Source organism: Pteropus medius, unplaced genomic scaffold (genome assembly GCF_902729225.1).
Source record: "Pteropus medius unplaced genomic scaffold, Ma_sr-lr_union100, whole genome shotgun sequence".
Taxonomy (NCBI): Eukaryota; Metazoa; Chordata; class Mammalia; order Chiroptera; family Pteropodidae; genus Pteropus; species Pteropus medius.
Genome location: NW_024349796.1, coordinates 6,711,738 through 6,733,532, shown reverse-complemented (window position 1 = coordinate 6,733,532; position 21,795 = coordinate 6,711,738). Strand labels below are relative to the sequence as shown.

The following is a 21,795-nucleotide window of genomic DNA, read 5'->3' as shown; positions in this document are numbered from 1 at the left end:
GCTTGGAAATTTCTGATATTTCATGGAAATTTGCTAAGTAAACCATTTCTTCAAAGATAATGTACTCATGCAGAATTTTACATCTATATGAATATTATCCTGAAAGCCAATGCGAGGTTTATTATTTAAACATAGATAGGAAGGAAATTTGCTATTCGCTTCGGGTTATAGGTGCTACTTCCGCTGTTGCTCCAACTGACCGGTCTTGTCAGGAATGGCTGCCTGCTAGGGCCTCCCATTACACTGGTCCAGTTCGCCAGCCCTGGCACGGGCTTCCTCATTTTTGGAATGTAGCTCCTGATGTGAATGAATTTAAAAAATGCTGTACCACTCTTTCTCCTAACTCGATCCTCACCTAGGCTTACTATTTCAAAGATCCAATGAGGAAAAAAAAAAAAAGTTTCGTAATGTAATTTATCTATTTTGTAAATTCATATTTAATGGAAACTCTTAATTTTGTAAATTCATAGTTTTGATGTCAGAATTTCCTAAAGCTAGGTGATATGTTTTCTGCATAGTTTTTTCCATTAAGATCTAGGAAAACCAAAAGATATTACAGAATTATAGTTCTTTGGTCCATGAATGTTAGGGGTAGAAAACGTAGTCTACAGGTTGATCAAAGGAATGAAACATTAATAAAAATAATTCTTCATCTATTATTTTTGAAAAATTATAGGAAAATTCGCGTAAGAAGTGCTGTAGAACAGTGGCTGGTAAACGTAGAGAAAAGCATGTTTGATATGCTGACAAAGTAAGTACAATGTTCAAATCCTAAAATTTTTATGTACATATACATATATTTTTAACTTGGTTTTCTACTAATCTAAGGGTAAGTATCCACAGAAATATATGAAGTAGAAGTCCTTCATGGCATGGGTTTTGATAACACGCGATGGCAAAATGATCATGGTTACAGCGTAACTGTCAGGTCGAGAGTGTAACCATGGACAACATTGCGTTTTTGTGTGCTGCGTGATTCATATGTATCTGAAAACCGGCTGATCTGCCTGCTTTAAAAGACCGAGTGCCCAGTAAGCCTCCAGTCCCCGCCCACTTCACTGCCTCGCGTTTCTGTCCCACTTCTGCTTCCGGGAATTCATTACTGTCTTTTTAATGTTCTCCTACTTATATTTTAATCTATCATTGCTATTTGTTTAGAGTGAAGAAAGAACCTGCCTCAGAATGTGAACTTTTAAATCTAATTTGACTAGAATAGTCATTTTCATTTCTCATTATTTACTGATGGTTACAGAAAGGCTATGGGTCTTGAAGTTTTAAAATCTGTATTTATTAATACTCTCCTGAATGCCAACACAAAGTTTCTAGGGCAGATTATGTTTTGTTTACATGAGTAACCGTGGTGGCTTTCCTTTGCTCCAATCCTTACACTTGGGGTGATGTGATAAGTACAAGATGTACTTATATGTGAGGCAGTTGCTTCTGTAGGCAAGGAACCCTCAAAAGTGCATCTGGGCATTTTAGAGACAGATGTTCCATGACCGCTTTGGGATTTTTTACAATTCTTTAAAAAATGTCATTCTCTTTTCATGTTGTTTAGGTTGACAAATTTTGTACATTTTTAAAAAGAAGTTACAGTGAGCATCCTTCTTTTGTCCCTAATTTTATTGCAAAAGCTTCTAATGTTTCACCATTCGTTATGATGCTTAGGTTTCTGGAATACACCCCTTGTCAAAGCAGAGTTTTATTCTATTCCTAGTTTGCAAAGTTTTTAATAAAGGGTATTTAATTGCATTAAATGATTTTTCTGAATCTGTTGAGAAACTCATATACAGTTTCACCTTCAATTCATGGCTATCCTGAATTACGTTAATAGAGTTCCTTATGTGAACTTTCCTTGATTTTCTCATTCATTTTTTGGTCTACTTTATTTATAGGAAACTATATAGACATTTCCTACTTTTTTGTGAATTTGTCAATTTCTTTTTTTTATTTCTAACCCTTATTTCTAACATCATATACTTTGATGCTATGTTGTTATACAGAAACCTTAGTAGAGTGTACCTTTCGTCAAAACATCAGTACTTATACCAGTCTATATTTTTTATTAAATGCTATTTGTTTAACATTAATAACTAACATATCGTACCAGTTTCCATGCCTAGAAACTTTGTGTTGGCATTCAGGAGAGTATTAATAAATACAGATTTTAAAACTTCAAGACCAATAGCCTTTCTATAACCATCAGGAAATAATTAGAACATGATATCACAATGTTATTTTTAATATTTCTGTGTCCTGTTAACGTTTCTTGAGTCAAATATAAAAAATAGACGTTAATTTTTGCTTCTATTTTGTTTGACGTTTACCAAGATCTCTGTGTTTGCGGTCAGTGCCGGTTAGTCTGTGTGCCCCGAAGGTCATTCTGTGCCCTTTTCCGTGTGGTGTATACGCGGGGTGCTCATGCCCGCCGACGGGGTAACCTGATTCCTTCGCCTCGTAGCTTCCAGTTGCGTGGGGCAAATGTGAGGCTTCGTTTCTGCCTCGCCGGTTTTAGCAGAACCTGTGCTCCTTTACCTGAAGCCACAGCTCTTGACAGGCGGCACCCTTCCAACACCTCCAGCCCTCACGGGGTTCAGTGACGCTGCTTCCCTTGCCCCTTTGGGCCTTGGGGCGGTATCACTGCCCCCTGTTGCTACACGCTGGTGTTCGCCATCCCTGTCGGCTCCCTTAACCCTGCCTTCGTCTTGAGCTCTCGCCCACTAACCCTTTGAATGTGCTGTCTCCTGCCGACTGATACACGGCCTTTCAGCATTTATTTTGATGACGCTCACATTTGGACTCATGCCTGCCATTGTTCTGTATGTTTTCTAACAACTGGGCTTTGGGGCTTTTTGTTGTTGTTTTTGTTTGTCACTTAGCATCGTTAAGATTGAGTTTCTTCACCTCTTTTGGAGTAGCTCTGCCAAAGTTATAAACATTTTCTTTGCCCTTGTGACTACTCGTAAAATTTTAACACACTTAATAAAACATTTCCAGCTTATCCCGAAAGAACATGTATCACATCAAAATTCCCTCTCATCACCTCTTTCATGTCATAATCATTTAGGATGTTATTCCGAATCGCTGTTTTTATTACGGATCAACAACTATCTACACTTAGTAGTTTTTTGGGTTATTTGGGTTTTGTTCATTACTGTTTTATAGGTCTCACATTTTAAAAATCACTTCCATTTTGCTGGATACATCTGCAAGTAATTTTTCCAGGAAGCATCGGTGGGTGGCCAATATTTTTATTTTGCCCTCATATTTGTATGCTAGTTCGGCTGAGAATAGAATTAATTCCGAGTTCAAATTCAACTTACTGAACACTAGCTCTCCCAAATATCGCCAGATAATCTGTTTTTAAGACAAAGCTGAGTTTAGTGAGTAAGGGCGAGTGCCTCAGAGGAGGGAGCATACGATTGGAATATTTACTGGGATTTTGAAGTCGGTTTAAGGCAGGTCTTTCAATGTGGGTGTTTGATCAAGATTGGGTAACGATCAGGATTTAATATTTTAAGATTGGTGGACAGAACAAAGCAGGATCTGCCCCTCTACACTGGGTTTTGGGGAAAATCATTTTTATTTTCACAAATGGTCATTCTGCAATTCAGCCAAAATGGTAATAATAACACATTATTCGATTTTCAAAAGTAGTTTCTTTTACCTAGAAGCCTTTTCCTGGCCTCTGGGTACAAACCTGCACTATTCTGTTTGGAGATATATTTTTATTTCATCAAATTTAACACAACTTTGGCAGTATTTTATCTTATCAGGAAGTGTCGACTGAAGATTTTCATAGTCCTAAGTCAACGGCTCTCCCCTGGCTGAGGGGCCATCAGACACCATCAGCCGTAAGGTGCATCTGGTTTCAGAGAGGTTAAATTGTGTCTCAGAATTGATGGAGTAAAGTCACTGTTTTCAGGATTTTTTCGCTCTCCCTCGTTAACCTGGCTTCCTCGTTTTACTTTTTCTGTCGGTGTGGATTTCTGCTCTTTTTCATGGTATCAGTTTTCCTAGAGCGTCGGTCACTCTTGGTTGTCTGTTCATATTTGTGCTGGGGATTCCCTCTTCTATAAATAAGGTTGAGTTTCCGATGACAGCAGCCTCCCTCCGAGATTGCCACTGAGCAGGTGGGAGCGTGCAGGACCCGGTCCATGAGTAGCTTTCCTGTTAGCGCGTAGAGATCCCTCTCCACTTCTCCTGGAGGTTACAAACCACCTGTGACACATCACTGCTTCTCCGGCGCCAGCGCTGTTTCGAACATCCCACTTCTTATGGAGAAATACCAGGGTGGACTTCCTTTGTTTCCTTCCTTCTTCTCTCTCTACTTCCCTCCCTCCCTTTCTTTCTTGTAGTGCTTCAGGGTACATGGAGTCATTCCTGGCCCTACTCTACTTCTCTCTGTAGCCCCAGACATTCCAGCCAGGAGACCTCACCGGGCCCTTCTCTGAATTTTCCTTCTGAATGGCTTTCAGTGCTGCGTGTGGGGCAGAGGATGTAGGGAGAAGCAGAGGCACTCTGGTTTTCCTATCAGAAAGCTCTCATAATTATCCTCAAGGCCTACCCGTGCTCCCTCTTTGTCTGTGAAAGTAAACAGGAGTGCTCTTTGGTTTCTCTGCTCTATAATCCCATCCCAATTTGCTTTCTATCTGATAGAAATTTTTCAAGTTTTTGATGCCCTGGAACACACTTTCTTATTTTCTAATTCCATATAAATACCTATATATATTCATATATTTCTATCATTTGAAGGAATATGGTTCAGGATGAAGACAAATCTTGATGCACTCTCTCCTGATATAAACTATACGAAATCAGAATAAATATTTCTCAAACCCTGAAGGAAGTAAAAAATATATAGTGTCCTTGTGTGGATGTGTGCATTTGTATGAATATAAACAGAAAAAGAATAAGGATCGAAATAGCAAAGAACTAAATAACAAAGCCCAAAATAAAGTTCATAAATATTAATGTAAGTGTAGAATAAAATCTTAAGTAACCGATCTAAAGATTCTGTCAAGAGAAATGTAACTATATATTGTTTTGAGAGATGAAACAAGGAAATAAAAAAAGTTATGAAATAAAACTAGTAAAGATATTTTATGGTACAGCAACAACAACAAAAGAAATGCCTTAAATAAAAGGTCATTTTAATTGATGGAGATACATTTCTCACTGATACTGATTTCAAATATATAAAACATTATTATAAACATTTATTCTCAGTGGCAATGATAAAGAAGATAGATAGCATTTACAACTGCAGCAAAATGGAAAGAATCGAAATTTGCTTTAAATATTCAAAAAAATTCTAAATAAATTTCAGATTGATAAGTTAAAAAAAAGAAGCCATTTACATATTAGAGGAAAATAAAGGAAATTTAGTGTTCAGAATTTCTAAAACATATCAGTGATAAAATGTAAAGGGAAAGGTTGATCGATTTGCCTATACAGATGCTTACAACTTCTGTATGAAAAAAAGCCACCATAATGATATTAAAACGTATACAGTTGACACACGTTAATTTGGTCTTAAATAAAAATGTCTGAATATTTTTCATAAATCCTGTTTTCTCCATTATAATTTTTAAAGCTAAATGCAGGACTTTATCATTAAAATTTATCTGGCGGTTTCAGCTTAGTACTCAATATTGTAGAAATTATTTTAAATACTGATTTTACCATTCCAAGCTAACACATATCATCTCCTAGTTTAATATAGTTTTTCCATCCCAGAGACTCAATAGCATCATCGGAAAAGTGCAGATGATATTTAAAAGGAATTTAAAGAATATGCATTATGCACAAATCAAGGCTCTATTAATGCTATTTGGTCCCATACATATACCTAAATTAGGACAATAAAAAAATCGGAGATCCTAAAGATAAGTTCTCCTGTGATACTGTCATGCCTGATCATTAAATGGCCACAATCAATGATGAGGTATAAATAATATAAATAATTTTTTATTTTTTAGATTTGTAAGCCAAGGAGTTGAAGACTGGAACCACCAAACTTTTTCTCTGTGGGCGGTGTCTCACCCAGGACAAGTGGTGCTCGTTGTGGTAAGTGCGTGCTGCTTTGCTGTGTAAGTACTTAACTGTACACACACAAACACCCTGCCAAAAAAGCAGAGGTTTAGAAATAAGTCATTACGAAGTGTATTGGTATGTGTAGCTTATCTGAAATGCATTGAGAAATAAGATAGACAGATGGATAGATAGATATGTGATAAAGTACATATAGCAAAAAGTTAATTGTAGAATACAAGTGATGGGTACATATGTATTCATTTTATAATTCCTTCAACTTTTCCATAGTTTGAAATTTTTCATAATAATGTCGAATGAAAATCTTACTTTCCTAAAGACATCACTATATTACACTATTATTTTTCTACTGCTGTCATTAAAAAGTTACTACAAACTTAGTTACTTAAAACAACGCGATTTAGTATCTTAACGTTTGCTAGGTTAGGAGGCCAACGCAGTATCACGAGCCTAAAATCAGGGTGTCAGCAGGGCTGTGGTCCTTTCTGGGGGCTCTTGGGAAGACACCGTTTCCTTGTCTTTTCCAGCTTCTGGAGGCCACTGGTGTTTCTTGGCTTGGCTTCCGTCATCTTCGAAGCTAGCTGTGTTGCATCTCTCTGACCATTCTCTATAGTCATATCTCCTTCTGCTAACAGGCAGAAAAAGGTCTCCAATTTTAGGGGTCCATGTGATTACATTGGGCCCACTCAGATAACCTACAAGCCTCTTGGCATCCCTCTTGGCGGGGATGCCAAGAGGCTTGTAGGTCATCTGAGTGGGCCCAATGTAATCTCTAACTTTAAGAGATAGATCAAATAACAAGTTACATAAAGTACCTGAAAACTATGATTATAGACTTAACATATTCTAGAGAGAGTACTTTTGACTTCAACTGAGGAAACAGTACCGATTTCATCTTGGAGTTTTCTACCGTTACGAATGTCCCCAAGTTATTACTTAGCCTAGTGATGATGCGTTAAGAATACAATACATACGAAGTAGAAATATTGCTGATAAATATATTTCCACTTATTAACGAATAAGGCCCCCACAAGCATCAATCCAAATTTAATCTCTAACTCTCAAATACATACAAATTTGTAAGCTCTCTTCTCACACACACACACACACACACACACACACACACACACACACACACACACACAAACGCACTCACACACATACACACACTACGTATACTTCGGGAAAACATCTGTTTTCATTTACAAAATTGATGCTTCAATGATCATGTTTATATCTCACTTTTTCAGAGCCAGATCATGTTTTATAACGATTGTGTCAAAAGTTTTGTGAGTTCTCATCCAAGAGAACAGTTGGAAAAAGTCCATGCCGATACGATACGCCGTCTAGAAGAGGTTGCAGAGATGGTAGGGCTGGACACGAATAACTCGCGAACGAAAACTGTCCTAGGGGCATTGCTTTCCCTCTGTGTCCACTGCAGAGATATAGTGAGAGATTTACTACTTAAAAATATTTTCAATGCAGAGGATTTCGAGTGGACAAGGTAGGTAGATGTCAATTGTTACTCTCCATAAAATACCTTCTCACTTACCCCCTCTGCGTACATTAATTCTCTGTCATAAACTTTGTCAAATCTGAACTTTAATTTTCTAGGATTTATAGAAATTCTAAGCGGATCGTGCCAGTTCGAGCACCATATTCCGGTGCCTTCTTCTTTCTCTCGTCGTCCCCCGTCCTTTCCCTTCGTTGTAACTTCTTTCTGCTTTACCTTCCTGGGCTGACTGTCTTCTCAGAGATAGTTGCATTTTCCCTTTCGCTATTCAGCCAGAGGGCAGTTTTTCAATGGGTAGAGAGACAAGCTCTACCTTAAGCCTCTTCTTTCCAATGTGTGCTGTCAGTTCTGGAAACAGAGAACATTTCCAGCCAATTCTCTAACTCAGAATCCCCTTCCACCTACCTAGAGTCAATTACTGTGTATTTGTACATCTGTAGTACTTCATGTCCAAGTAGGAAACTATAGAAAAATAGAGCCACTCAGTCTGGTGAGAAGAGATGAAGTATAAGATTCCTATAACAAATGAAGTTTATTGTAGATAATAAGTATAATAAATGAAGTTTCAAACTTCTGAATTTTTTTCTAAGGTTTCCTCTGTTTATAGAATAACAACTGTCCTGCCCACATAAAGTCATTGATTCTCAAGAAAAGCTAATTTTTAAGAAATTCTACATTAGCATAAATTTCTTGATTTTAGATATGACAATTTCCTTTAAACTCTAGGGAAAGTGGAGTAGAAAGCAGCTTCCATATTTGGCCAAAACCATGCAGGTACATTCTACCTGACTATTTCATATTCGATATATATTCACATTTGTTTTACTATAAAAGTACAAATGTATACGTTCTTAACTGCCAAAGAAATGTGCCCTGTTTATAAACCATCGCCCTACAAAAAGTTTAGTGTGTCGTCATTACTTTCTATGAACTCTCTTTGAAAGTGAAAATGAAAAGTAGAAGAGCACATATAGAAAAGTAAACTAAAAAAAAAAAAAGAAAATTCTAATAAGACTATTTGAGTGTGTGGGTGATTCCAGGGCGACAGCTCCCAAACTGTATGCCAAGGCCACCCCCAGGGACCTCACAGGCCGCTACAAAATATTTTAGATTTTTGAGGGACTCACAGGGATACACATCTGTCAGACACCAAGCAAACTAGGAGCTTCAGGTAATTTCCAATTTTAACATTAGATCACGCCGCGACCTTTCAGTGACTTCTTATCATCGTAAAGCTGGGTTTTTGACTGTCGCCCTGATAGAGAGGAAACATCGAATGAAAACTAACATCGTACAGGAAACAAGATTGGTTGTATTCAACCTGATTCCAAGATCTGAGAAGTCGCGCTGTGCACAACAGGCACACACATCCCATGAGTAACTCTGGTTATTTAAGAATGAAACAAAAATGTTTTTCTTCAATGTATTTGTGTAATTTTTTTTAGACAAGGTACTATTTCATGAAGATAAAAATATTTATTAAACTTCTTTAGATCGAAACATTAATAAAAGATACTAGGAGATATTTCTTTCAGCCTAAAGTAATCATGAAAAATCACTGACATACTACAGGTATAGTAAACCAAGGAAGTTTGGGAACCTCTGTTGTAAAGGAAGAATAATAGAATAAAGCTCTGGAAATTGACATTCTATTTAAATAATGATTTAAGACCCGAATCATAAAATAATTGCTGGGGATCAACAGCAGACAAGATGAAGTAGAATAAACAATCAACAGACAGAGCAGTGAGTTCAATCAGAGTTGCAAAAAGAAAAGGAATAGAAAGGATTGATGATAGAACACCATCAGGTAGATGAATATTCATATCATAGGGGTTCCAAAAGAGGAAGACAAAGAGAATAGTGCCGGGGGGTTGGGGGCAGTTTGGAGAAAGTTTATTCAAAGAAATAATGGCTGAAAATTCCTCTAACATGGAGAAAGATACATCCATATCTAGGAAGTTCAGAGCTCCAAATAAGATGAATGTAAAAAGATCCACGCCGAGGCACGTTATGTTTAAATTGTCAAATGGGAAAGACAGGGAGAGAATCTTAAAAGCAGAGAGAGAAAAACAACGTGTTATGTACGAGGGAACCCCCATAAGACATTCGGCAGATTTTTCAGCAGAAACTTTGCCATGAGGCAGGCTCTAAAGGCATGATACATACAAAGTACGGAAAGAAAAAACTGCCAAACAAGACAATCTACTTAGCAAAACTGTCCTTCATAATTGAATAAGAGATAGAGTTTTCCAGACAAGCAAAAACTGAAAAAATTTATCACCACTAGCCTAGCTTGACAAGAAACGTTAAAGGGTTTTCTTCAGGCTGAAACAAAAGGATGCGAATTGGTAACAAGAAAACATAAAACTGTAAATCTCACTGATAAAATAAATATATCATTAAATACGGAAGTCTGTAATGTTGTAATGGTGGTGGGTGGGTAAATCACTTATAAATAGTTATATTTCTTAGTACAACTATTAATAAGGTGAAAAGACAAAAGTAGTGACAATAAAAATACAATAATTTGTTGAAGCATGCACAAAGTAAAAAGGTGTAAACCGCATTTGAAAAAAAAAAAACTAAAAGTAATTTTGCCCCAATAATATGAGCATTTAAAATATTGTTTTCAGACATCTGCAATATAAATGGAATGAAAAACAGAAGTTGTGCTACGTATCTCAAGGAAATGCCAGTTTCACTTATGGCTACGAGTACTTGGGCTGTACCCCACGACTGGTTATCACACCTCTCACTAACAGATGCTGGCTGACTCTCACTGGAGCGCTGCACTTGAATCTAGGAGGCTGCCCCTGTGGTCCAGCGGGTACCGGGAAAACCGAGAGTGTCAAAGACCTAGCAAAAGTAAGTGGTTTTATATTCAGAAGAAAAACTTTTTTTTAAGTCACGCCAGCTTTAACGGTACCTGAAATTTACACCATTTGTGCTGTTAGGATGTTCATAACGTATAAGTAGCACATTTATTAATTCGTACGATTCATAAATTAATTTTTGAATGCCTGTTACGTGCTGGGACTTGGGATCTCAGTGAAGCCAACATATGCTTTGTATTTACTTAGATACCACTATACTAACCGACTGACAGATGAGTGGTAGTTTCGTCTCCCTCCCCCTTCCCCTTCCTGTATTCTGAGCCTCATACACAGACTTTCACCTAGTCTTTGTGATTAATAGCTGAGTGTGTGTGTGTGTGTGTGTGTGTGTGTGTGTGTGAGTGACAGAGAGAGAGAGAGAGAGAGAGAGAGAGGGAGACAGACAGACAGACCGGCAGACAGAAGTAACTGATGAAAGCAAAGGATACAGTTTATGACACCACTAAATGTTTTTTCTTCTCGGTTTTTTTTTTATTCATTGATGTTTTTAAAAACAACCTTATTGTTCCATGTACAAATAAACTGAACCATAACAGTATATCTGCATTTCTACTATATTGTTTTTTGAATTTCTATATTTGGCATGTAATTCATCTAAAATTGCAAAACTTTCCTCAAAAGAATAAAGATATTTTATTACTCTAGAAGTTTAACATTAATATTTTGTGTCATAATTCAAGAAATATATTAAAATAATATTTTTGTTTCCCAGTCCTTAGGCAAACATTGCGTGGTATTTAACTGTTTTGAGGACTTGGATTATAAGGTAAAGATTATTTGTATGTACTCAGAATATTACACACATAAAAGAAAAATTCATTGAGGTTTGAAAGAATAAACAAAATGTCTTAGAGAGATATTAAGTATTAATAGAACTGTAAATGCTATTAATTATTTTAAAATAATAGAATAGAAACTTAGAATGTAATATAAACTTCAAACATTATATAATTTGCTTTTATTTGACTGAACTACTTCTTAAGACTGGTTTTCAAATTTCTTGACAGAATATCTTTCTAAACAAAATCTAATGTGGAACCTGAATATATAAAAAAAATTAAGAGTACTGCTTTATTCATATAAATTTATAAGTTCTAACTCTATACTTAAATTCACTAAAAAGGTCCATTAGGAACAATGAGTCTATTCCAATTAACACAAAAATTTGAGTCAGTATGTATAAATGATTACACTTTCATATGTCAGCCTTATTTTGTTGTGGTTGCACATAACCTAAGACATATCTCAAAACAATCTGAAATATTTATTAAAATTTCATGTACTCAGTGCCTGTCACAAATTTATTCGGTTTCAAAACCCTTCACTTTATTTTGTTTTGTACGTCAAGTCCCAGTCTTCTACATTTGATTGCTGTCATTTTATTTGCAATTCGAAGCACGTTATCTCTGAGATCCTGCATGTCTAATTTGTGCTTATTTAGCACATTAAAAAAATCAATGAACATAAATACGCTGATTAAATTATTATTCCTAAAACTCGCCTTTTTTTCTCTGAAAGGAAACTACTTTCCAGTAGGGCACAGTGGACTAGAGGTCCGGTGTGGCGAGTGGGGCTCTGGCCTGCTGAGCAAAACTTAAGGGGAACCAAAAAACCTAGCAATCGAGATAAACAATACTTTCAATGCAATATTATTTTAGAATCAAAATTAATGCCAAAAAAAAAACCCACGATAAACAAAATATCAGAATTTTAAATAAAGACAAATTCTGATTCCTGCAGCCAGAGGGAGGAGCCAGTTTCTGTTCTGGGGTCTGAGGGGCTCTTTCTCGCTCTCTCATCCCCTCTCCCTTCCCTCCCACACCTAACTAACGCTCCTCATTGAGTTCCGGTGTTTCTCGGCCAGTATTCAGTCCACAACTGCCCTGTTTGGCCGTTTGGCCTGACGACGGTTTTTGTTTGTTTTATTGTTTTGTTTCAGCTGCCAGCATTTACAAACCAGGGGCACGCAGAACCGTGCAAATATAAGCTGCGGCCCTACCTGGATGGCCCCCGTGAGCATGAGAGTTTGCTACTGCATGTTTAGACTTTTATGAGAGACAGAGAATAGTCGAACCGTGCAGGAGTTTGAGTAGCTTTCAACAGGAAAACAGTGCTTGGTTTGGGTAAAACGGGAAAAACATGCAGAAATTAATGTCCCAGTAAAAAATTTCACCTACGTTTTAATTTTAGTAATTTTTTTTTTTTTAAGATAATAGGAAAATTCTTCTTTGGACTAGTTCAGTCGGGAGCATGGTGTTGTTTTGATGAATTCAATCAAATTGACGTGCAAGTTCTGTCAGCGATTGCCTCACAGATCCTGACAATTAAGGCCGCAAAAGACAGCTATTCGGTCAGGTACTTGTTGAATACATTCATACCTTTGGACTGCAGATTTGATCTACATTTACTGTTTAGTTCATTATTAGTAAGTGTTTTTTCTACACTCAGTGTTTAGGTGCGGACGGTAGGGTTCTAAGCACAGACCAAGAGGGATGGCACTTATCTAGAAGTTTCTTTTGTTTGGCAAATAATATAAAAAATGTATAACTAACTTTCGTGCCATCTCAGAGGTATCCAAACTTGCCCAAGCTTGGAACAACCTCCTGAACTACCGGGACAATGATGCAAATATATTCTGATTTCATTTTGAGTTTAAATTCTCTTGGTACCTTTTCATCTCATGATATTTCATTTGAAGAAACCAAAGTTTTTTCCTAGAATTCTATATTTTTTTTAAAAAACAAAATTATACTGGCCACACACCTGAAACTCCCTCTTAATCCCATTACTCTGAATTATTAGACTTTAATTGAAAAACCTTATAATAACAGTATTTGTATGTTAGGATTACTAACGTTTACGAATCCGAACAAAAACTTTTTTCTCTTCAGATAAATTCAGAAACTCAGGTGATTTACTTTATGAGCATAATTGGATTTGTAGCCTTTAAAATTTCTATTCCAGTTTGATATTTCTGATATTTCTTTTGCAATCTAATGTTTCTAACTCAAGCTAATGGACCCTCACGTCTAGCTGTATTCTCGAGGATTTTGTTCAATCAGAGCCAATGTTACGAGGCCTCACAGGTCTGTGGGTAGAAGTGGGGGCCCCAGTAACCCACATGCCACCGGTTCTTCAGCCTCTGCAGAGTTTCCCTCAGTTCTGTCCTCTGGTTCTGTTCCACTCATGTCTCCTTCCCTGTTCGACCGCCCTTGCTGGTGTCAGCTGTCCGCGGAATCACTCGATGGTTTCTCTCCATTGTCTCTGTCACTGGTGTCCATGTGAAGGGTTCCATATCACACTGTTCTCAACATTGTATAATTGGGGAGTAAGGGGCAGGCTGTGCTCCACGCTGAAGCAGAAGCTCTATGGCGTGGCCATTCTGTGTTTCACTGTGTCATCCGGGCAGAGTTCTTTGTCCCAAGGATCCCCTCAGGTTCTTTTTCCTGTGTATGTCATTCAGATGTGTCCCTTCCAGCCTCAGGCCCCACAAAACTCTTCAGACATTTTCAGACATGATCAAATAAATCAAAATCCCTGCAGGGCTCACAAGTTTGGCTCAAGATATGCTTTTTCTCTCCTCTTACCATTGTTTTTTCCCAGCATGCTCTATTTGGATTTTAATGTAACACAGCCTTAGCAAAGTTCCCACCTCAGTTGTAGTTTTAACATACTTTGGCCTTGAGAAAACAATTCTCCTAGTGACGAATACTGTAATGTCTCGTAGGTTTGTATTGGAAGGAAAAGAAATTCGTATTAACATGTCTTGTGCCGTATTTGTCACCATTAATTATGAGTAAGTATCAGTTAATCTATAGTAGGGGTGGACATGGGACAAAATACTTTTCTTGAATCTTAACCACAGATGGAGTTGTCTGACATCGTATATCTCTCATTTACCCTCCACCACCATCCCTCTGAACCCCTCCACTACTCACATCATTTATAAATAGCTACAACTCTTCTCTCATCCATATGGACAATCTCGCATTACACTTCCGAACAAGGGATGTTTTCACGTCATGCATAGCCAGAGAGAAAGGAAAAGATCAGCAGTTTGTCACAAAGAGGACACAGAAAAGCTGATGAGAGTAGCAGAAGGAAGAGGACGATCGTCATTATAGGTCTCGAGGCTGGGCAGGTTCAATAAATACCGTTGCTAGAATGTTTCGATGGTCTGGGACATCAGAGGGAACTCTTGTGAGGTGAATCAGAGGAGGAGGCACAGGAAGAAAAGATTGTAAACTGAGAACGTTTGCGAGATGAAAAGTACAATAGAAACTATCTTAGAAACTTGTTTTCAGATAAAGGTCACATAGAAAGCCAATAGAGTTTTGGGGGTATAGTTGTACTGTGTGGTACCTCATTTAAAAACTGAAAAGCGGTGTTTTGTTTGTCTGTTTTTCTTCTCCTCTTTAAGAAATGAAGGTCGAGTAGAACTCCCAGATAACTTAAAATCTCTATTTCGCCCAGTGGCAATGATGACTCCCCATTATCAAATGATTGCTGAAATAATCCTGTTTTCAGTTGGTTTCAAATCTGCAAAATCACTCTCCAGAAAGCTAGTTAACACTTACGAATTGGCTAGCAAACAGCTCTCGCAACAGGTAATGAACCGCTTTTCTCAAATAAAGGTAATTAATTACATAAAACTTTTCTGATATTGGTCCAGGAATGACCCGGGAAAATAATGAATTTAGAATCCCAACAGCACATCAAGTCCATATCCCCATTTGGATGTAAGGTAATAGGTAAAGTCAGACAAGGCTTCACACCTTTCCTCTAAGATCTGGGGAGAATAATTGAATATCTGATATTTTAAATTATAGATGGGGAAGTTAACATTTAGAGCAGTGGTGTTCAGACTTTATCGTGCATCAAAATAATTTGGAGGACTCGTTAAAACACAAATATTTGGACCTTACCACCAGCTTTCTAATTGTCTGGGCTAGGGTTAGAGAATTTACAGTTCTAACCAGATCTCAGGTGTTCCTGATGTGGCTGATCTGAGTAGTACCACAATTTGAAAATTATTGTTCCATGATATGCCGGCTTAATGAGTATTTGTTTGTAACCCAGAATAGTTAGGACAGCTAACCGCATTATTTTCAAAGTGTTCCTCTTTACAAGATTTTTTTTCAATTCATCTCTCTATTTCAGAGAAAATTTAATTTAGATACTGATAGTTCTTAATACCTTTAATAGTTATTCATTGTCCTTTAAGAAAGAGACTTTTAAGAGCTCCAGTTTCAGAGAGAAGTGAGAGCATTAGAGGCAAAATTGAGGGTTTCTTTGATCCATATTACCGCTTCTCTTCGTAGCATAGTTGATTCGTGATTTAACTGTATACTGTTTGCATTTATTGCCAAGTTAATTCATTTTTTCTTCAGAAACTTAATAATTCAAATATTTCAATTTTTGATAGGATCATTATGATTTTGGCCTGAGGTCACTGAAGACAATTATAATAATGGCTGGAAAGAAGAAACAGAAATTTAAATGGTCAGTTGTATTTTTAGTTGTTAGGTCAAAGGGAGTTATATAACACTGGGAAAATAATTTGTAAAATTTTAAGTCATGATAAGATAAAATAAGAAGTTCCCAGAGTGTCACAGTAAAATATGGTAGAGATTATTAAGAATGTGAAAGAAGGAAAAAAATGCTTCAAATTCAAAAAAATATACCTTATCTTTACATAATAAAATACATATTAGAATAAAAGACCCCACGTAGAAGAGCAGTAACTCAATGAAGAATGTAAAACCTGTATGAATATACTTATATGAGATACGTATAAAACTCATATGAAGAAAACATTAAAACACAACTGAAAGACACAAATGAAAACATGAATAAATGAACTAATACACCACATACTTAATATCTTAAAGGACTTAACATCATAAAGATTTAAATAGTCTAAACATTAATTTATGAATGGAAATGCATCCGAGTAAAAATACCAAAGGTATTGTTTGTTGTTTGTTTGTTTGCTTGCTTGCTTGTTTGTTTTTAGGCAAGCTGATCCTAAAGTTGACAGATAGAAAAATGAGCAAGGAGCATCAACACACATTTCTCAGAAAAAGAAACATGAAAGTCTTTTAAATACATGAAAGAATGCTCGACCCCACTCATAATGAAAGACATCCCTACTAAAATTACACTGAAATATTGTTTCTCATTTATCAGATGGGCAAAAATAGAAACGTTAGATGGGGCTTCTGTGGGTGAGGCTATCGGGAAAGCAGGCATTCTTTTTCATTATTAGTTCGTTTGGGGCTGTTATCAGTGTATTACCTATTAAAAAATTAAATGAAAAAAAAACATGAATATGTTACAAAAGGGTATATCAATATACTGTTTGTATGAAATTTTAGACAACTGTTGTAGATTGTTTATGGATACGTACAGAGGTAGTAAAAAGTACAAAATGTTGGGAGGGGAAACGAGCAAGGGATAAGGCTTTAGCTCTACTATAGTATTTTATTTCTTAAGAAAAGAGCAGGCATGGATTACAGAATGGCCTATATAATATTAACCACATGTATGTAAGTGTCTGTTAAAAACTGTAAATATTTTTAAATAATTTTAAAAAGTTCAAGATGAATAGTAGCAAGTATCAGCTGCCTGATGTCATGTCCTCTCGTCTTTCATAGAGCCACCTGTAGCATGTGATGCCGCCGGGTAGCATTTTACCCACAGTAGAACTTTCAAAATTGGAGTCAGTCCTCTCAAACCCCTGCCACTGCTTTAGCAACCAGGTTTACGCGATATTCTAAATCTTTTGTTGTCATTTCAACAGTCTTCACAGCATCTTTGCCAGGAGTAGATTCCATCTCAAGCAACCACTTTCCTTGCTCATCCATGAGAAGCAACTCCTCACCTGTTAAAATTTTATTATGAAATCTCATAGTTCAGTCACATCTTCAGGCTCCATTTCGAATTCTATTTCTCGTGCTATTTTCCCCACATCTGCACTTACTTCCTCCACTGAAGTCTTGAATCCCTTAAAGTCGTCCAAGAGGGTTGGAATCACATTCTTCCAAGCTCTTGTTAATGTTGATATTATGACCTCCGCCCATGAATAATGAATGTTCTTAACATCATCTAGAATGAGGAATCCTTTTCAGAAGATGTTCAATTTGCTTTGCCCAGATCCATCAGAGGAATCACAGTCACTGGCATCTGTAACCTTATGAAATTTATTTCTTAAATAATAAGATCTGAAAGTTGAAATTTCTCTTTGATCCATGGGCTGCAGAATGGCTGTGTGTTAGCAGACATGAAAACAATATTGATCTCATTGTCCATCACCACCCAAGCTCTTGGGTGACCAAGTACATTGTCAATGAGCAGTCATATTTAGAAAGGGATTTTTTTTTTTTCTGAGCAATAGATCTTAACAGTGGGCTTAATATATTCAGTAAAACATGGTATAGACAGATGTGCTGTCATTCAGGCTTCGTTGCTCCATTTATAAAGCACAGGCAGAGTAGATTTAGCATAATTCTTAAGACACTAGGATTTTCAGAATGGCAAATGACCACTGGCTTTAACTTAAAGTCACCAACTGTATTAGCCTCTAATAGAAGAGGTAGCCTGTACTTTGTAGCTTTGAAGCCAGGCATTGACTTCTCTCTAGCTACGAAAGTCCTAGATGGCATTCTCTTCCAATATAAGGCTGCTTAATCTGCATTGAAAATCTGCTGTTTAGTATAGCCGCCTTCATTAATTATCTTGGCTAGATCTTCTGGATAACTTGCTGCAGCTTCTGTATCAGCACTTGCCGCTTCGCCTTGCAATTTAATGTTATGGAGACGGCTTCTTTCCTTAAACCTCATGAACCAACAGCCTGCTAGTTTCAGACCTTTCCTCTGCCGTTTCTTTACCTCTTACGGCCTTCGTAGTATTAAAGAGGGTTAGATCCATGCTCTGGATTAGGCTTCGGCTTAAGGGAATGTGACTGGTTTGATCTTCTGTCCAGACCACACAAGCTTTCTCCACATCAGCAATAAGACTGATTCACAGTCTTATCATTTGTGTGTTCACTGGAGTAACGGTTTTAATCTCCTTCAAGAACTTCTGCTTTGACTTCACAGCTTGGCTCACTGGAAGAGGCCTGGCTTTCGGCCTAGCTCAGCTTTCGGCACACCTTCCTTGCTAAATTTAATCATTTCTAGCTTTTGATCTAAAGCGATGTGTAACTCTTCCTTTCACGTGAAAACTTAGAGGCCATCGCAGGGTTATTAACTGGTCTAATTTCCATATTGTCGTGTCTCAGGGAACAGAGAGGCCTGAGGAGAGAGAGAGGGGAGAATGGCTGGTCAGCAGAGCAGTCAGAACACACAGCATTTGTCCATCAAGCTCGCCGTCTCGTATGGGTGCCACTCGTGGTGCGCCAAAACGATTACAATAGTAACATCAAATGTCACTGATGACCGATCACCATAACAACGACAATAATAATGAAGAAGTTTAAAATATTGCGAGAATTACCAAAATGTGACACAGAGACGTGAAGCGAGGAAATGCTGTTGAAAAAGCCTCGCTCGACGCCGGTTTGTGAAAAACCACAGAATCTGTGAAGCGCAATAGTTGACATTTATCTAGAGCTTTCATTTTTTACCCTATAGCTTTTTTAAATTATTCTCTCATGTAAAGGAAGATCTGTCTTGGGAAAAAAAAATGTGAAAAGGGTCAAGGTTACTCCCTAGATCCCCAGCAGTAAAGTCTGGCACTCTTTCCCCCTCTAATGTGGCCCCCTCACTATGACTTCAGGCAGACTCTTGCCATGTTCCTACCAAAACATCTTGAGAAGAGAGACTCAGAGATGCATTCACAGAGAAACGTGAGCCACTGCTGTAATACCGACCCAGTAAGGGTCTCCGATCATTTCAGTGGAGCGATTGTAAGTGTGGGCTTTGAAGTCAGAGAAACCCTACCGAACCCCAGTTCAGACACTCACCAGCCGTGTGACATCGGGCAAATTGTTTCATTTTTCTGAGTGTTACTCTTCCTACCTCTTAGGTCGTTGAAAGATTAATATAATATAATAACTTAAAGCGCAGCACCTAGTGAAAAATACTCAATAAATGTTAGCTGTTAGCTGTTCTCATTATGGATCAAAGACTTAAAAATCCTCACCATCCTGACGAAGAATTTCAGGCACCAGTGGACAAGAGGAGAGGACACTTACAGGGAAATTTGCCTTCCTTCCCAGCTCTAAAATCCTATCATACTTCATGTCGTTACTTTTCTTCCCTTTTGATTAAATGTTTAATATATAAAAATATGTACTGAAGTGTTTAATATATGAATTATTGTTATGGGCAATAAATATATTATGTGATAACTTAGTATATCAGGAAGCTTTTGTTATAGTTAACAGAAAACTTAAGTTGGCTTAAGCTTAGAGGGAATTTACTATTTCACCCAATCAGAAAATCCAGAGGCGGGGTAGGGTATGATTACTTAATCAGATATTCTCAGCACTGCAGCCTTCCCTGTACTGGCTTATCTTTAGGCTGGCTTCCTTTTTGATGGCAAGATAGCTTTTAATAATTGGAGCTAACCACACCATTGAAATTGAAGTCCTGAATGGACAGATCATTTGTCTCCCCCAGAATCACCGGGTCCTGGTTGTCACTGGTCCATATAACCCATAACCGTAACTGGGGTTATATTCCTTTATATGAGTATTTGTTATGCCACATTCTTGCTTTCCAAAACTTCCTTCTAACAACTATGCCACAGACATACAGCCTTGGCAAGTCAGCCACAGTTACCCTAGCATCTGAACCTGAGGCTAATGAAAAAAGAAATGGGGTATACAGAGTCCATTCTGGCGAGGGTGGCACCAGTTACCAGAAATAGGGGCAGTGAGCACTTCTGGCAGCAGCATCGGAGGTACTGGTGCAGCAGGCACTGCTGCCTGGCACTATGGTGGCAGTCAGTCCTCATACGACCAGTTCGGCAGTATAATTTTGGCCATTGTTCCCGGCTGCATAGCCAGCAAGCCTGGTTCTCTGGCCCTCCTGGTGATTTTTAACAAATCGCCATGTTGTGTTTCATTCGATATTAACCTGAATTCATTTCTGTTATTTGCAGCTGAAAAAAAACCTTACGGGTGCAACGCGCATCCCTGAATCAGTGACTGGGGAATGGCATTCCCCAGACTGTCCTAGAAAGTCAGGTCCCATCGCTGGAGCTGGGACCAGATTAACCTCATCCGAACCACATAGCTGCTTTGCAGCGAGGGAGAGGAGGCAAGGATATTGGAATAGCCACCTCTGAAAATGAATATTAATGGCCTTAAATGTCAGCAAGGCACACCTGCTAACTTGTTTTTTATGTTTGTTTTCTACCAATAAAGTAACACAAGTGGCAATATCTCTGAAGCCGATGAAACTCTGATCATTATTGAAGCTGTAAGAGAAGCTAGTATACCAAAATTTCTTCCAGAAGATGTTCCAGTTTTTGAAAATATTATAGGAGATGCTTTTCTTGAAGCAACAGTCTCAAAAGTAAATCAAGTTGCCTTGGAGGTAATAAGAACTTTGAAAATTGTCACCAATGATTTAGATGTGGAGAATCAATTACGATAAGAAACTAGATGTGGCTTAAAAAATATTACAGTTCTTTCTGAAATACTCTATTCATGTTATAATTTGGGGGATAAAAATACTTGGAGATATGTTTTTCCCTTGGAGGGAAAAAAAGAGCCTTCACTGCATCCATTGAAAAGAGAATAAACTGTACTTTTAGGCAAGGAAGGCTGTTGTTACATATTTTGTTTCTCAATTTTCTCATCTTTCAACTAGAAATAATGACTGCTCTTCCTACTTTAAAGGGGCGCTTTGAAAATCAAATTAGATCAGAGTTGTGGAAAAAGACTTTAAAATGTAAATATTTTGTGATCATTAAAATGACGTATTATAATTGTACAGCCCTGTATTTTTTCTCTTATATCTACAGTCTTACGGTGATTGCTTAGTCCAGGTAGGCTGTCCCCGTCTCTTGTTACTGTGACAGAGCTTCCTGCCACCTGCATTGTACTATGTGGCCATGAGAGTTGCTTTCCTAACACGTGTTTGATCGAGTCCACAAAGCCATTTTTGAATCAGTGATGTCTGCCGTACAAGAGCCACATTAGTTATCTTGAAGTATAGCGCCTTTCACGGTCTGGCCAGATGAGGTTATGTTTCCGATACATCCCAGCCTTTTTCCTTCCTCCATGCTGTTTTCCACCCGGAATTTCTCTCTGTTTTCTGGCTCTTCCTAGGCCTTGATCAGGTATCAGGCCATTAAACGTATTGATTTCTTTCCCTGGGA

The 21,795-nt window shown here is 37.6% G+C and overlaps 1 protein-coding gene across 1 annotated transcript in view; it reads left to right on the top strand.

Annotated features, from left to right (window-relative positions):
- DNAH14 (dynein axonemal heavy chain 14) overlaps positions 1-21,795 on the top strand; it is a 209,823-nt gene that overhangs the window by 72,606 nt on the left and 115,422 nt on the right. Inside the window, exons 24-33 of the mRNA XM_039883632.1 lie at positions 677-751; positions 5,982-6,069; positions 7,305-7,558; positions 10,204-10,435; positions 11,177-11,230; positions 12,674-12,819; positions 14,192-14,260; positions 14,885-15,071; positions 15,890-15,966; positions 20,837-21,008. Of these exons, the coding sequence (XP_039739566.1) occupies positions 677-751; positions 5,982-6,069; positions 7,305-7,558; positions 10,204-10,435; positions 11,177-11,230; positions 12,674-12,819; positions 14,192-14,260; positions 14,885-15,071; positions 15,890-15,966; positions 20,837-21,008 (1,354 nt within the window). The remainder of the gene's footprint in view (positions 1-676; positions 752-5,981; positions 6,070-7,304; positions 7,559-10,203; positions 10,436-11,176; positions 11,231-12,673; positions 12,820-14,191; positions 14,261-14,884; positions 15,072-15,889; positions 15,967-20,836; positions 21,009-21,795) is intronic.